This window comes from Lynx rufus, unplaced genomic scaffold, assembly GCF_022079265.1.
Source record: "Lynx rufus isolate CCGP_SWC_20201006 ecotype Redwood Valley unplaced genomic scaffold, mLynRuf1.p SCAF_11, whole genome shotgun sequence".
Classification (NCBI taxonomy): domain Eukaryota; kingdom Metazoa; phylum Chordata; class Mammalia; order Carnivora; family Felidae; genus Lynx; species Lynx rufus.
Window position 1 is genome coordinate 16,901,842 of NW_025814825.1, and position 14,314 is coordinate 16,916,155.

Below are 14,314 nucleotides of genomic sequence, written 5' to 3' on the forward strand. Positions count from 1 at the left end.
TTCTTGTTCTCTTAGCTCCCTCACTCTTCCAGCACACTCAAGGAACTTGAGCGCAACATTCTACTGCCTTGTCAGCAAGATTCCTAAATTTTCTAGCAGGCTTGACTCATCAAGACAGCTCCGGTTCGGTGCGTGTGCAAAGCAGTCCTATCCCTAAGCCAGGAGGCGGCGACAAAAGAGGAACCCTAAGGGCTAGAAGCGAGGAAAAGGGGCGGGGCACCCTGAGGCCGGCTCCACTTAGTTCTGGGCTGGCCCTCCCACCGCGGCCTCTGCGATGGGAGGTGGGCGAAGGCAGTGAGTGCGGGTGGCGTTCGAGGTGGCGCCCCAGTGTCCCATTCGTTCTTCCTGGGCCTGGAGAGAGTCTTTCAGAAGCGCACGCTGCACTTGCTCAGGTTAGGCCGGGGTAACGCTAGCTAACTCCTTCCAGACACCCTGCAAGGAGACGGTCTCTGCAGGGTATGGGAAACACACCCCTGGAAGGAAGTTGGAGAATCGTACGTGACCCCCGTGCTGCGCAGCCGCGCCCAGTGGCGCCGGGTCCCGCGCGGGTGCGCGCCTGACGCCCCACCCCATCCATGAGGAGCGCGCGCCGGGCCTCGGCCCCATTCGCCGCACGCGCAGTCCCTACAGCGCTGCCTCCGCCGTTCCCCGCCCCCTCTCCTCTGGGGTTGCCCTCGTCGCTGCCTGACCCGAGGTCCAGCAGCCTCTGCCTTTCCGGCCCCCGCCGACGGACAGAAGCAGCCCACCCCGGGGCCGGGTGTGTCTTCGGCCCTCGTGGCTGTTCTGAAGCAGGTTGGAGTGGACAGCGGGCGGCGTTGCGGGGGCCGGCGCGGCGGACAGCCTCGGGGGCATCGGCGGGGTCCTGGCGGGGGGAGGACAGGGTTGCGGCGGGCGGAACGGTGTCTCCTTCACTTCGCCCTCCAGCCGCGGTAGCTGCAGCCCAAGCCTGAGCGAGCCGAGCGGCCTCAGCTGCGAGCAGAGCGGCGGCAGCAGCCCCTCCCGGGAGAGCACCAGGTACGCCGCTGTCGCGTCACTTGGCCGCCTAGGCCCCGACGGCCAAGCAGGACGCCTTAGCCACACTCGGGGTCGGCCCTGGCTCCCTAAGATGGCCGCGCAGCCCCGCGGCTCTTCGCCTCCCCGTCTGAGACCCCCTTCTGGCCTCTTGACTTGTCCCTAACCCCCGCTGACCGCACCTCTTGTCCCTCCAGCAGATCACCTCTTTCTGTGGCTTCGCCATGGCGACCTATGGACAGAGCTGCGCGCGGCGTAAGTAGAGCAGAGATGTCTGCGGGATGGGGCGGGGTTGGCTGGGAGTCGAAGCCTGTCCACCGGAAAACCGCACCTTCTTTCCCCTAATCTTTCCAAGGGCTTGGAAACTCGCCCCTTTCGGTAGCCGCTCCACCGTCTGACTGCCTCAGCTCTGCGGAGGAGGGGCTGGGCTGTGGGATTTCAGATAGAGGGACTAGGTCAGGGGAGTTGGTCTGTGGACGCATCACCTCCACCTCTCGAACGTGCCTTTGACGAACTCGAAAGCAAAAAGTTACTAACTGCTGGATTCAGCCTTTGGAAGATTGGGTCAGTCACTTTTTTAGAGGAAGTAGTAACCCCCTTGGTGAGAGCACAAGGTCATTACACGTGCTCCTAAGGGCGTGGACGTGCTCTGTAGAATGAATGAGCTGGTATAACCACCACAGATTGCTTGTCCTTAAGCCGCATAGCATTGGCCAAGGACTTGAGTGCCATATTAATATGCCTAAAGTGCTTTTTGATAGTTAGTTGATGTAGATACTTGAGTGAATCCCAGTTTATTGTGTTTTTGTCTGAATTCTAGTATTTAAATTAACGTGTTAATTACCTATCTCTTCCCACTCCAGAATATTGGTTTCGAACTCATGGAGGATACTAAGAGGTCTATTATGGGAGAGGGCCTTGTTTCAGGTTTTGGTTTTAGGTCACTTGGTTAAATCAGCCTATCCCAGTGAATTTTGGCAGAGATTTCTGTGTGTATAGCTATGTTTATGTGTATGTGTTTGGTTCTTTGTACTAGTTGGGTCCTAAGAGGTGAGGCTGTAGATACTGTGTAAATTTAGGAATAGAAAGTCTGTTTTTTCTGTTTTGGAAGGAATTGCCCAAGTTTATATAGCCACTTACTGTGGTTATTCATTTTAGAAATAAACCTTTATTGGTGATATCTCTTTCATGGATCATTGGAATACATATAGTTAGTGTAGCTCCTGGTAGTATCAAAAGAAAACATCTTCAGCAAGTTGGACTGCTTCAATTTAAAGATAGCAGTGGGTGATAATCTAGTTCCTGGACAGAAAGTGGGAGAACAGGAACCTTAACACTGGAATGTTTCTTCCCACCAGCAATGTGTATTCCTCCATCATATGCTGACCTTGGCAAAGCTGCCAGAGATATTTTCAACAAGGGATTTGGTAAGATTCTTTTTTTCTTTTCTTTCCTTTTTTTTTTTTTTTTCCTTACCCGCCCCCGATCAGAAGTGAAAATGTGTTTGGATTGCTTGAGGAAGTTAATAATTTTTTCAAATTGTAAATATCTTGCTGTGTTGGTTTGTTTACTAGATACATTTTAGATAAAACTTCTGTTAAAATAGTAACAATCCACATCTTTCTCCACCCCAGTTTCCTCTAATTTTTTTCAAACTGTAGTTCATGGATTTTATTTGTAAGAAAAAAACAGCTGTGCTTTCATTTCCTTCAGATACAGCTTAGGTCTTGAGTAACTAGAATTATGATGTTTAAAGTGTTTTTGCTTTGGCAGTGGTTATTCCTAGTGGTTTATGGATTTTTTCAAATGCATTTGGGTTTTCTTCTTGAAGATTTTGTTCCACATACACCCCCTCTACTTTGGATTATTTTTCCAGTTACTTAGTTGATTAATCCTAAAGGAAGATCTCTTTGGGATAATTGTTCTAAATGTCTGTATTACAATAAACTATTGGTTATTCCAAGACTTAAAGTTAATTTTCTGATCTGATATTTAGGTTTTAAAATGGTTTGAAAACCATTTTTTGTGCCATATATACACCAGAACACTAGGCAAAGCTGCATGAGATGTTCTGTGCTGTACATGTTAGTTTACATAGAGTAATTAAAAATCTTTTCATTTAAATGTTGTATCAACCCACATTTTTATGCTCCTTTGAATATATGAAGTTTTTCTGTTTTTTATGTGATTTCAGCTATTGGTATGCATTTTTTATACAGAATAATCATTTTGTTATCTTTTACTCTCTACTTGAAGGTTTTGGGTTGGTGAAACTGGATGTGAAAACAAAGTCATGCAGTGGTGTGGTGAGTGTTAGATATCTAATAAATCCTGATGAACTGTTAAATAATTTTCCTTTTTCTTTTTAAAAAACATTTTTAATGTTAATCCATTTGAGAGCAAGAGCGTGTGTATGAGTGGGGGAGGGTCAGAGAGAGAGAGGGAGACACAGAATCTGAAGCAGGCTCCAGGCTCTGAGCTGTCAGCACAGCCCTGTGCCGGGCTCCAACTCACAAACTGCGAGATCATGACTTCGGGATCATGACCTGAGCCAAAGTCGGCCACCCAACCCACTGAGCCACCCAGGTGTCCCCTGCCTTTTTTGTTTTTCAGTGTTCATTCATTTGTTTGTTAGAAGAGAGAGTGGGAGCGTGCACACGCCCTTGCATGAGCAATGGAGGGGTAGAGAGACAGAATCCCAAGCAAGTTCCACACTGCTCTGATGCAGGGCTTGAGCTCTGTGAGACCCTAACCTGAACTGAAACCGAGAGTCAGATGCTTAATTGACTAAACCACCCAGGCGCTGCCCTGTTTTGAGATTGCTTTGGGGATGGTTATATGTGTGAATACTGACTATTAACTGGTTATTTTGATAAATTCTTGCTGTAATTGTTAGCTCCCTTAGTGCATATAACTGATATTTATTAAAATTGATCATATTGTAGTTTCTTAATGCACAGACTTGGATTTCAGGGGTATTATATTGGTCACATCTGTCATTTGGCTTCTTTGGTCTGTAAGGAAGCCCAAGTGTTCACTGGTTGTGCAGCTTACCTGCTCAGAGTAATAGTACAGAGCAGTGACTTAGTGTTTGTTTTTGTGTTCCCACTCTTTAACCTCTTGAAGTCCTATATAAGCACCTGCCGTGCACTTTTGGCATCACAAAAGCCTTCTGAGAAAAATGAAGACTCAATCCTTGTTTAAAGAGCTTGTTTATTGCTGGTTGGAGAGACAAAATAAACTTTAATCTGGAGAACAATCAGAGAAGTGTATCTAATACTAGATTGATTAATCAAAATCTTTGTTGGAGAGAAAAGGCTTTTTGTGGACAGTGGTTAAGGAACGCTTTACAGAATTAGGTTTAAGATCAAGAAGGATGTATACGGGTTGGATTCCATACAGTATGTTTTGTTTCCATTAATGTGTAACTCAATGTGGTACTGCTCTTGTAGTATGTACCTGGCCCCAGATAAGTCCCTTTAACAGCTCGTTCTGTTTTCTCACCTAAACTGCAGAGGTGTCCAGTTTGCTCCAGAATGTAGAAGCCTTAAGTGTTTGGTGATGGAGTGAAAGGTGTAAGCTGTTCCAGTGATGTCATCTGGTCCAATTCCGGTCCCACATGATGATCTTGATTTTGTGTCTTGAGGATTCCTTGGAGATACAGATATAGATATAGATACATATACACACACACACATATATATATATAGGCTGGCTCATAACCTATAGGCTGATGGATGGCAGTGGGTGGAGCCTCAAGAGTCATTGGTCTTTGTCACTCGGGATTAAAAATAGCTACTTCCACATTCAGCATTCCAAGGATTTGCTAGAAGAACATGCTCCATATATATTGTTTTAGTAATGCTTTCCTTTTGTGTAGAGCACAGGAAAATGTGCAGAGCTTTCACAGTGCCAGTCCAATTTAATCCTCCAAAGGTAGATCTTGTTAATACAATACAGGAAATTGAGACCCAGAAAAGTGTCTTCTTCAGTGTTACTCATTTACTAAATGACAGCCAGAACTGGATGCCAGGACTCTTAAATTTTACATCCAGTGTTTTTTCCTGACAATCCAGTGCTTTTTAGTATGGGCACTGAGTGCCAAGCCTTGACTTGAAATTCCTGTTAAAGCATTTTACATCAGGAGATTGAATCCATCTCAATGCAGAGCAATAGTTATACAAATGTTCTGTTTTCTAAGTGAGGGATGATTGGCCTTTTCTTCCACTGATATATTTTTGATATTTCCTCACTCTTGCAGGCATCACAATTTCAGGTTGAGTTCTATTAGTTAGATTAGCTGTCTTCTTTAGACTTGGCTTTCCATTGGCCAAAGTGTGTAGCCATCATTAGCAAATTGTGAATCAGAACACTCAGTAGGTATTTTAATATTTTAACTTGGAAGTTTGCCTGTCTGTATAATAAACTTTGAAAGATTATTAGGTTTTTGGATTTTCTATAGCAGATTGTAAATTTCAGTAAGCCCTCCATATTATGCCTTCCTTTCCAGTTGGTGTGCAATTAGGGATTGGCAAGTTACTTATATTTGCTGCAAACATAAGATTATGTGGTGTACTTCAAATTAATACCTGTATTAGATTGTTTTCTCTACTGATATTATCTATCATACATAATATAGTTTACATCATGCATGATAAAACCAGTTGTAGAGCAAATCTTTTCCTACTTTGTTTCGTTTTTAATGAGAATGTGAAAGATGTTTGGGAAGGTATGAAATCTTAGAAAAATAGAATATTGGGGTTACCAAAGATTTTCAATTTTTTCTCATGGCATGAATTCTTCCTACATTGGAGTGCTTTCTGTTGTAGGAATTTTCAGAAAACATTTCCTAATAGTGTGTCAGTTATTATAAATGCTCATTTTAGTGATGGGGGGGGCATCTATGATTAACCATACTAACCTTCGTGGTGTTTTATTTAATATCAGGCAGAAAGGAAACAGTGCCAAAACATTCATTCCTCCCCGCCACCTTCCCTGATTTTTAAATTCCAAATAAAATCACCTTAGTGGAAGTTTCCTTAAAAGGTCTACAGTTTGTTGTTCATTTGAGAATTAGATACAGGTTAACTTGTGATTGACTGGTTGGAAATGTCCAGTGTATGTAAGGTGGCAGTTAGTAACTGACAGGCTAATTTGTTCTTGTATGTACTCACAGTAGCAGAGGATAGGAATATTTGGGAAACTAGAAAAAAGGATTAGTGAAATTCCTGTATTTTAGTGGGTTTTTATGTAAGTTAGGCAGTGATTCTTCTAGGCTTACAAGAAAGTTCATGAAGTCATTTATTGTCTTACTAGGAATTCTCAACATCTGGTTCATCTAACACAGACACTGGTAAAGTTACTGGAACCTTGGAGACCAAATATAAATGGTGTGAGTATGGTCTGACTTTCACAGAAAAATGGAACACTGATAACACTCTGGGAACAGAAATAGCAATTGAAGACCAGGTAACATTTTGAACATGTGTTTTAGTATTAATTTATTTTTGTAATTCAAAAAGGAAATAATGATGAAAACAAATTCTTTTTCTCTCAAAATAGATTTGTCAAGGTTTGAAACTGACATTTGATACTACCTTTTCACCAAACACGGGGTAAGCATGTACAGACATTTTTATCTGCTTTAAATTTCGTTTTTATTTTTAAGTAATCTCTATATCCAGTGTGGAGCTTTAGCTCAACCCTGAGATCAAGAGTCGTATGCTCTAGCAACTGAGCCAGCCAGGCACCCCTTTATCTGCTTTAAATTTAAAAGCATTTCTGTATATTTAGGAAAGGTGCACGTTTACTGTTTGATAGATTCCTTAACTTCCTTGTGGTGGTGAATTTCTGTTTTTGCCTTTGGAAGATGATGAGTACTACAGTCGCTATTGTTGGCTTCCCTTCAAATATATGCCTCTTCCCATTGTGGCACTAACTTGGGTAATTAACATGTTTCTAATAGGCTTTTGTGACTGATTGCCAGTCGTGCAAAAAGCAATCTTCTGATGGTGGTAGAAGTCCAGTAACTCCATGTTCCCTTGTTTTTTTAGCTCACTGAGCTGTATCTTCTTTACCTCTTAGGGTTATCCTGCTACTGCTTTTACTCCCCATTTGTGCTGCAGTTCATAAATCCCTCTTGTGCTGTCTGTGCAGAGGTTGAGTGTGTAAGGCTTTCCCATTGGCATCAGTTTTAAGTCAGCTTGTTCTTTTTCCAGAAAGAAAAGTGGTAAAATCAAGTCTTCTTACAAGAGGGAGTGTATAAACCTCGGTTGTGATGTTGACTTTGATTTTGCTGGACCTGCAATCCATGGTTCAGCTGTCTTTGGTTATGAGGGCTGGCTTGCTGGGTACCAGATGACCTTTGACAGTGCCAAATCAAAGCTGACAAGAAACAACTTTGCAGTGGGCTACAGGACTGGGGATTTCCAGCTACACACTAATGTGTGAGTATTTCCTTTGTGGGTTATGGGGACATAGGACCTGGGAGTGGTATTGATGTCACCTGTCATTTCTTATGAACCCAGGTACAATCTAAAGGATTTCTCTTAAAAAAAAAAAAAAAAAGAATTTCTGCCTTTTTAAAAGAAAATTTCTTTATTTATTTTGAGAGTGTGTGTGCATGCATGTGTGGGAGGGGCAGAGAGAGAGAGAGAGAGAATACTCCAGGCAGGCTCCACACTGTCAGCGCAGAGCCCGACTAGGGGCTCAAACTCACAGACTGTCAGATCGTGACCTGAGCTAAAATCAAGAGTTGGATGCTTAACCAACTTAGCCACCCAGTACCCCTAAAGGATCTCTCTTAACACAAAAAGATCATCATCCTTAGGCATTTCCGGGTGCCCTTAGAAGTGTATAGTAAAAAACGTTAGCCTGACTTTTGGTGCTGAGAGAGTAAATGTTTAATTTATGTGAGGCTTGATGTGCTCTGGAGTTTTAGAAAAGGCTAAGATTTGCCAAATTACCAGTATGTTTGACTTGTCTGTGATATCTGAGGTGCTGAGTTGGTAGGATTGCCTAAAATGTATGGTGTTTTTACCTAACCCAAATTAGGTATGTATGTTGAAAGGATTTAAGAATTTTTCTCCCTTATAAAAACAACGGATTATTAAATAGCAGAAGTACAAAGAAGAAGACCAAAATTTCTCATAATCCTAATCCTACCATCTAGATGTATAATCTTTGTTACCTGGTAATGTTTGGGAGTTTTCTCTTCTTATATGTAAATATAGAAAATACATATTACAAAGCCTGGTTTATAATCCCTCCCGTACTACCTTAATACATTTTGATAATTTTATTGTAGCATTCTACAGCATGATTATTAATGGCTGGGTGGTAATTCTACTGAATGATTTATCATGATTTGTATGACCTTACTTTGGGGCATACGTTGGAATAAAGACCTTTTAAAACACGTTTTCAGTGGAATACTAGAGACCCATGTGAGCAGTATAACTATAGCATTGTTTAACTATAATTCTACAATATCAGCTTAGTGCTGTAGACATTACAGTGTCTGTTTTAGATTTACTAATTTAAAGTATCTTACAGCAATGATGGGACAGAATTTGGAGGATCAATTTATCAGAAAGTATGTGAAGATCTTGACACTTCAGTAAACCTTGCTTGGACATCAGGTACCAACTGCACTCGCTTTGGCATTGCAGCCAAATATCAGTTGGACCCCACTGCTTCCATTTCTGTGAGTACTGCTGTGGGCTTGGAGTGGGCTCTTTGCTTGTGGGAATTCATCTTTGGGTGGATTGAATTGTATTGAAAGTTTGAACCGTGGTTCACAGGATCCCTAGTTTACTCCTAGATTGGAATTAGAATTTGTAATGCTGCATTTTCTGTGGAGAGAGTGTTAGAAGTTTGTTACCAGGTCATAGGAGTTTGTTTAACCTCAAAAGCTGCTCAGTTAGTGTGGATAATAACCCTGAGCTCCAAGCCTGTCTAAGCTCAGGTAAGCCAGTGTTTTGGCCCCAGGCCAGGAGTAATAGCATTTTAATTGTTACTTTGTCTTTCTATAGGAAATAGTAGTACTATGTTAGTTGGACTCTGTCTTTATGGTTAACAAAATATCTTTAGATTTGATCTTCAGGGTCTGTGGTACAAATGCTGTTTTGCAGGTGGAGATCCCAAAGCTTAGAGAGAGAAAGGACTTTCCTTACTGCTAGGCCCAGAGCAGAAGGGGTAGAACCAGGATTGGACTTGTACATCTTTTGATTTCCCTCCTGGCTAGGGTGACCACTAGCTCATTCTGCTTTGCCTGGGACTGTTCCAGCTTTAGCATTAAGAGTCCTGCATCCCAGGGGCACATGGGTGGCTCAGTCGGCAAAGTGTTCCACTTTGGCTCAGGTCATAATTTCACGGTTTGTGAGTTTGAGCCCAGTGTCAGGCTCTGTGCTGACAACTCAGAACCTAGAGCCTGCTTCGGATTCTGTGTCTCCCTCTCTCTCTGCCTCTCCCCGCCTGCGCTTTCTCTCAAAATAATAAACATTAAAAAAAAAAAAGTCTTGCATCCCAAGGACTCCCTTCCACCTGTTCTTGGTTAGTTGGGGTGGATAGCCACCCTAGTCCTTTTCTTAGGCTTTTTGTTTGTTTGTTTGTTTTTGAGAGAGAGAGAGAGAGACAGCTTGAGCAGGAGGAGGGGCAGAGAGAGAGAGAGAGAGGGAGACACAGAATCGAAAGCAGACTCCAGGCTCTGCACTGTCCGCACGGAGCCTGACTGGGGGCTCGAACCCGTGAACCATGAGATCATGACCTGAGCCAAAGTTGGACACTCAACTGACTGAACTACCCAGTCGCTTTGCTTCTTTGCTATTTCATCCTTCAGTCATAGTGGGTTTAGGGTAGAAGGGCGTGCGGTGTCTGAGAGTGTAGAGGCAAGGCACTGGCTCTATTTGAGGCACATTAGCAGCTGTTCCTGTGTGTCAGTTGCTTACAGGTCAGGCATTGCCTATACTGTATGTACTGGGAATGAAAGGAAGTTAAACCTTCCCCGAGAGTTATTTCTGTTACGTAAAGTGATCTTCATTCCTGAGAACAATGTTTTGATAATTTGGGCAGTTAAGCTTTAGCCTCACTCTTATTTTATGATAGCAGTTGTAAGCAGAAAGAATGAGAAGCACCCAGAATGCTTTTCCCATTGGCAAAGACGGTGATTCATTTATTTTTCCCATCTGTTTCCATTTACACTGTAGCAGTAAAAACCTTAGGATTCACACATTATCCTCTGGTAGCTACGCTGCTGTTCTTTTCAAATGTATGTCCATGGCACCATCACAGATTTAATGCCAGCTGATGTAGCTCTCTCATAGTCTAAAATGGGAAGGCAACTTTGGCCTGTGTGCCATTGAGTGACTCCTGGGGATTAGTTTGGAAATACATCTAACATTTCTAGTGCCCCTGTGCCCCCAGTCAAGCATCACCCTGAAGTATTGCCCATCACAGTTTGATGGTTTACTTCTATTCTGAAATAGTAGAAACTTGTATCCAGTTTTGTCTGAGGCTCTTAGCTTGTTGGGCACAAGATGGTCACTAGTGGGGCATTTCTTTCTTAAGACCAATAGCTCACTTGGCCATTGGTGGCTAGTGAAGGCTTGGCTGTGTGCCGAGTGAATGTAAGTGCCGTTTATGTGACTTTTGCTTGTAGGTACATGATTTCTGTCTCTGGACTGGACTGTTTTTTGTTTTGTTTTTTTTTTATTTTTTTTTCAACGTTTTTTATTTATTTTTGGGACAGAGAGAGACAGAGCATGAACGGGGGAGGGGCAGAGAGAGAGGGAGACACAGAATCGGAAACAGGCTCCAGGCTCCGAGCCATCCGCCCAGAGCCTGACGCGGGGCTCGAACTCACGGACCGCGAGATCGTGACCTGGCTGAAGTCGGACGCTTAACCGACTGCGCCACCCAGGCGCCCCATGGACTGGACTGTTGTGATGTTACACATTACAAGAGTGTAGACATCAAATAATTTCCAAATCTGTTTTGATCCTAGAGGTTGTTTGTCACCTTTTTACAATGAAGAAAATTGGGTCCTACTGATAATCTGACTTTGAGTTTAATGGATAAGAATTAAGTGGCACCTGGCTGCTGTTTGGCTTAATAACAATATTGAATTTTAGTATTTCACATGTGAATAAAAAAGCAGAACACTTCGTAATTGCATGATAGGGAAACCTGGAGGGCCTTTGTCTCTCCAGAGATTCAAAAAGTTTACAGCTGTTTTTGTATTTTATTTTAGGCAAAAGTCAACAACTCTAGTTTAATTGGAGTGGGCTATACTCAGACTCTGAGGCCTGGTAAGTGTTCTTGATACGTAGGATTTTTTTGATGGTGTTTCAAAAATTATTTTTTATTTCTCAGCTTCTTTGTAAACCTTTCAAAAAAAGTACAATGAACATGTTTATCTTTTGCCACAATTTTTTTTATTCCTTTTTTTTTTCTTTTTTTTTGCTGGGCTGTTTGGAAGTTGGAGCTGTCATGACACTTCCCTAAATGCTTTAGCATGCATCTACTCAGAACAGGAGTGTTGTGCTCTCTGACATAACTCATTGCTTTCATTGTTTGGTCTCTGTAGTCTCGTTTACTTTATGTACTATTTTGAGCCTTGCTATGTTTTCTAGAGCAGTACTTACCAAATTTTAGTGTGCATGAATCACCCGGGGACTCATCAAAATGCAGATTCTGAGCCCATAGATCTGGATGAAGGGTTCTGTCTTTCTAACAAGCTCTTGTGTGATGCCAGTGTTACTGGTTCTTGGACCACATTTGAATAGCAGGTTCTAAAGCACTTGGAACTCCCCACCCCCACCCTCCCCCCCTTTCAAATAGGGATTTTTCCCCAGACTTTATTTTGGCCTTTTGGAAACCTAAAGGAAAGAATGGTATGAAGAACACCCATATGCCCTTAGCCACATTTACCAGTTAACATTTACCACATGTGTTTTCTCTGTCCATGTCTGCATACATAATCCTTTTTTTCTCTATATGCCTTTAAGAATTATTTGTTTTGTAGACATGTGGATACACCAGCCCTAACATGCATATCCTGAGATTAAGACATTTTTCTTCCTAACTACAATACCACTGTCACAGCTAAGGAAATTAACATTAATTTAGCAATACATAATAGTCTATACACGTAGTCTATATTCTGTTTCCCCCACTTCTCTATTGTAGTTTTCCTTTCCTGAGTCCAATTATGATTTTCCTTTGTAGCATATTGAATATTACTATATTTTCTAGAGCACTTTGAACTTTAGTAACATTTTTATGCTCTGTGACTTTATCTCTTTACTTTCTGAATTCTCTTGTATCTCTGATACTCCTAAGTGCCCTCTGGTGGCTGGCACTAGTAGGTCATCTGACAGGCTGAGGAGGGACAGGCAGGCTATTAAAGGTTGCAGACTTTCGAGGTGTTCAGACAAATCATAGTTGCCTGCTTTTGTTTACAGGTGTCAAGCTTACACTGTCTGCTCTGGTAGATGGGAAGAGCATTAATGCTGGAGGCCACAAACTTGGGCTTGCCCTGGAGTTGGAGGCTTAATCTAGCTGAAAGAAACCTCTGGGAATGGATATCAGAAGATTTGGCCTTAATATATTTCCAGTGTGACCGACCAGCAGGCTTTTTCCCCCCAAGAAGGTGATCAAAACAAAGGATGATCTAAACAAGAGCTGTATTTTAAATACTTAGACAGTTACTTGTTAGCTGGTTTCTAGTTGAATCGGTTATCTATCTAGTTACCAATGCTGCAGTCGTGCAGTCACCTATACATTATTTAAATGTATTTAACTGTTAAATGCGCTACCCACCAATAATGAAATAGACCTTTATGAAAACTGTGCAGTTGTGTGCATGTTTGTTTTTATGTTCTTATTAACATTGAAAATTGCCATTGAATGAGATGGATCAGTGGAAGTTTTAAGATGAGGTTAAAAAATTTTGTTAAATTCAACTATTAGAGTTACTTTTGGTATCCCAAAACATTACAGATTATGAATAAAACAAGTATACATAACTAATGACTCCAAGTATTTGCAGAGTTAAACATTTGCCAGCTAGGGTCAAATCTCCCTTGTATCTAGTTAGTACTTTATTTTTCAGGTGAGCATTTTGCTTTTTACCTAAATCTGTGCCATTAAGTCCTCTGTGTCCCTAAAGTAACTCCATGAGCTTTTTGGACTACAATAAAATAAGAGGATATATGCCTTTATATCTTCAGTTTGTAAGTTTGTCCAAAATTCTATTGGATCACTGTTGACCTCAGGAGGGAGTGGAGAGTAAGTGATGAAGAAAGGAAGAACGGATTGTGCTAAAGGTTAGCCACATACACCACACCCCTGCAAGCTATCGCTATGGAAAATGAGCTAGGCCATAGGTGGGATGGGACAAGGTGTAGGCAAGTGGAGTGGGGTGTCTGTAACCAGAGGAACTGAGAAGGGAATATGTGGGCCTCGGTCAGATGTCAGTCATTTCATTCTAGGCAGACACTGACTGAAAGGGTCGGGCTTAAGTGTGTGAGACCAGAAGCCGTGCCTTCAGGTTTTGTGGCCACTGGCCCTTAATCTGCACTTGGACTGAATGATAGAAATTAATAGTGATTCTGGTTGGAATAGTAGGAAAGTGCAAGTGTTCTGATGGGAGGAGATAGTTTGAAGAATGTGATCAGAGTTTAAGAGAAGGGAGAGATTTGTTCACATTGAAACTACTAGACCCAGTGTACCATTTGAAGTCAGAACAGATAAGGAAATGTAAGTACTTTCAGACTCACTACCCAAAAAATGATACATGCTGAATATTTCTAGGTCAGAAAGAATCTGATGAGCGATTAGAAACCCAAGCAAACTTTCCACACTGGGGTGATAAAAAGGCTCCTTCTGGGGCGCCTGGGTAGCTCAGTCAGGCATCTGACTCGATTTCAGCTCAGATTATGATCTCACGGTTATAGATTAAGCCCTGCCTTGGGCTCTGCTCAGTGTGGAGCCTGGTTAGGATTCTCAATCTCTGCCCCTTCCCCCCATTCGTGCTCTCCTCTAAAAACAACAAAAAAGGGGTCTTTCTGATCTTACTGTGTTTGTCTTGACGGACTGGCAGAAATGGCCTGTATGAATAAGACAGGACTTAATGGCAGAAAGTTGGAATTTGAGCCATTTGAGAGACACTGTTGCTAGGTTAAAAAAGATGTCTGCAAGTTAGGTGTGAAAACACCTCATGCTTTTGGGATACACAGGAGAGGTGTGAAGTAGCTCAGCAGACCGCTGAGAAACTGCTGGCGGTGCTTGGTGGGAAGGAACT

The 14,314-nt window shown here is 42.3% G+C and overlaps 1 protein-coding gene across 3 annotated transcripts; it reads left to right on the plus strand.

Annotated features, from left to right (window-relative positions):
- Positions 1-772: 772 nt before the first annotated feature.
- Positions 773-13,037, plus strand: VDAC2 (voltage dependent anion channel 2). 3 transcript variants are annotated; one of them, XM_047073014.1, is made up of 11 exons: positions 773-792; positions 925-1,014; positions 1,209-1,266; positions 2,370-2,438; positions 3,268-3,317; positions 6,328-6,480; positions 6,574-6,626; positions 7,230-7,457; positions 8,566-8,716; positions 11,261-11,318; positions 12,474-13,037. In XM_047073014.1, exons 3-11 carry the CDS (start codon positions 1,236-1,238, stop codon positions 12,563-12,565), a joined length of 885 nt encoding a protein of 294 aa, XP_046928970.1. In that variant the 5' UTR covers positions 773-792; positions 925-1,014; positions 1,209-1,235; the 3' UTR covers positions 12,566-13,037. The 3 variants fall into 3 exon arrangements, with proteins under 3 accessions (XP_046928970.1, XP_046928972.1, XP_046928971.1); XM_047073016.1 differs by having other exon boundaries at positions 774-792; positions 1,212-1,266; XM_047073015.1 differs by lacking the exon at positions 773-792 and having other exon boundaries at positions 885-1,014.
- The last annotated feature ends 1,277 nt before the right edge of the window (positions 13,038-14,314 follow it).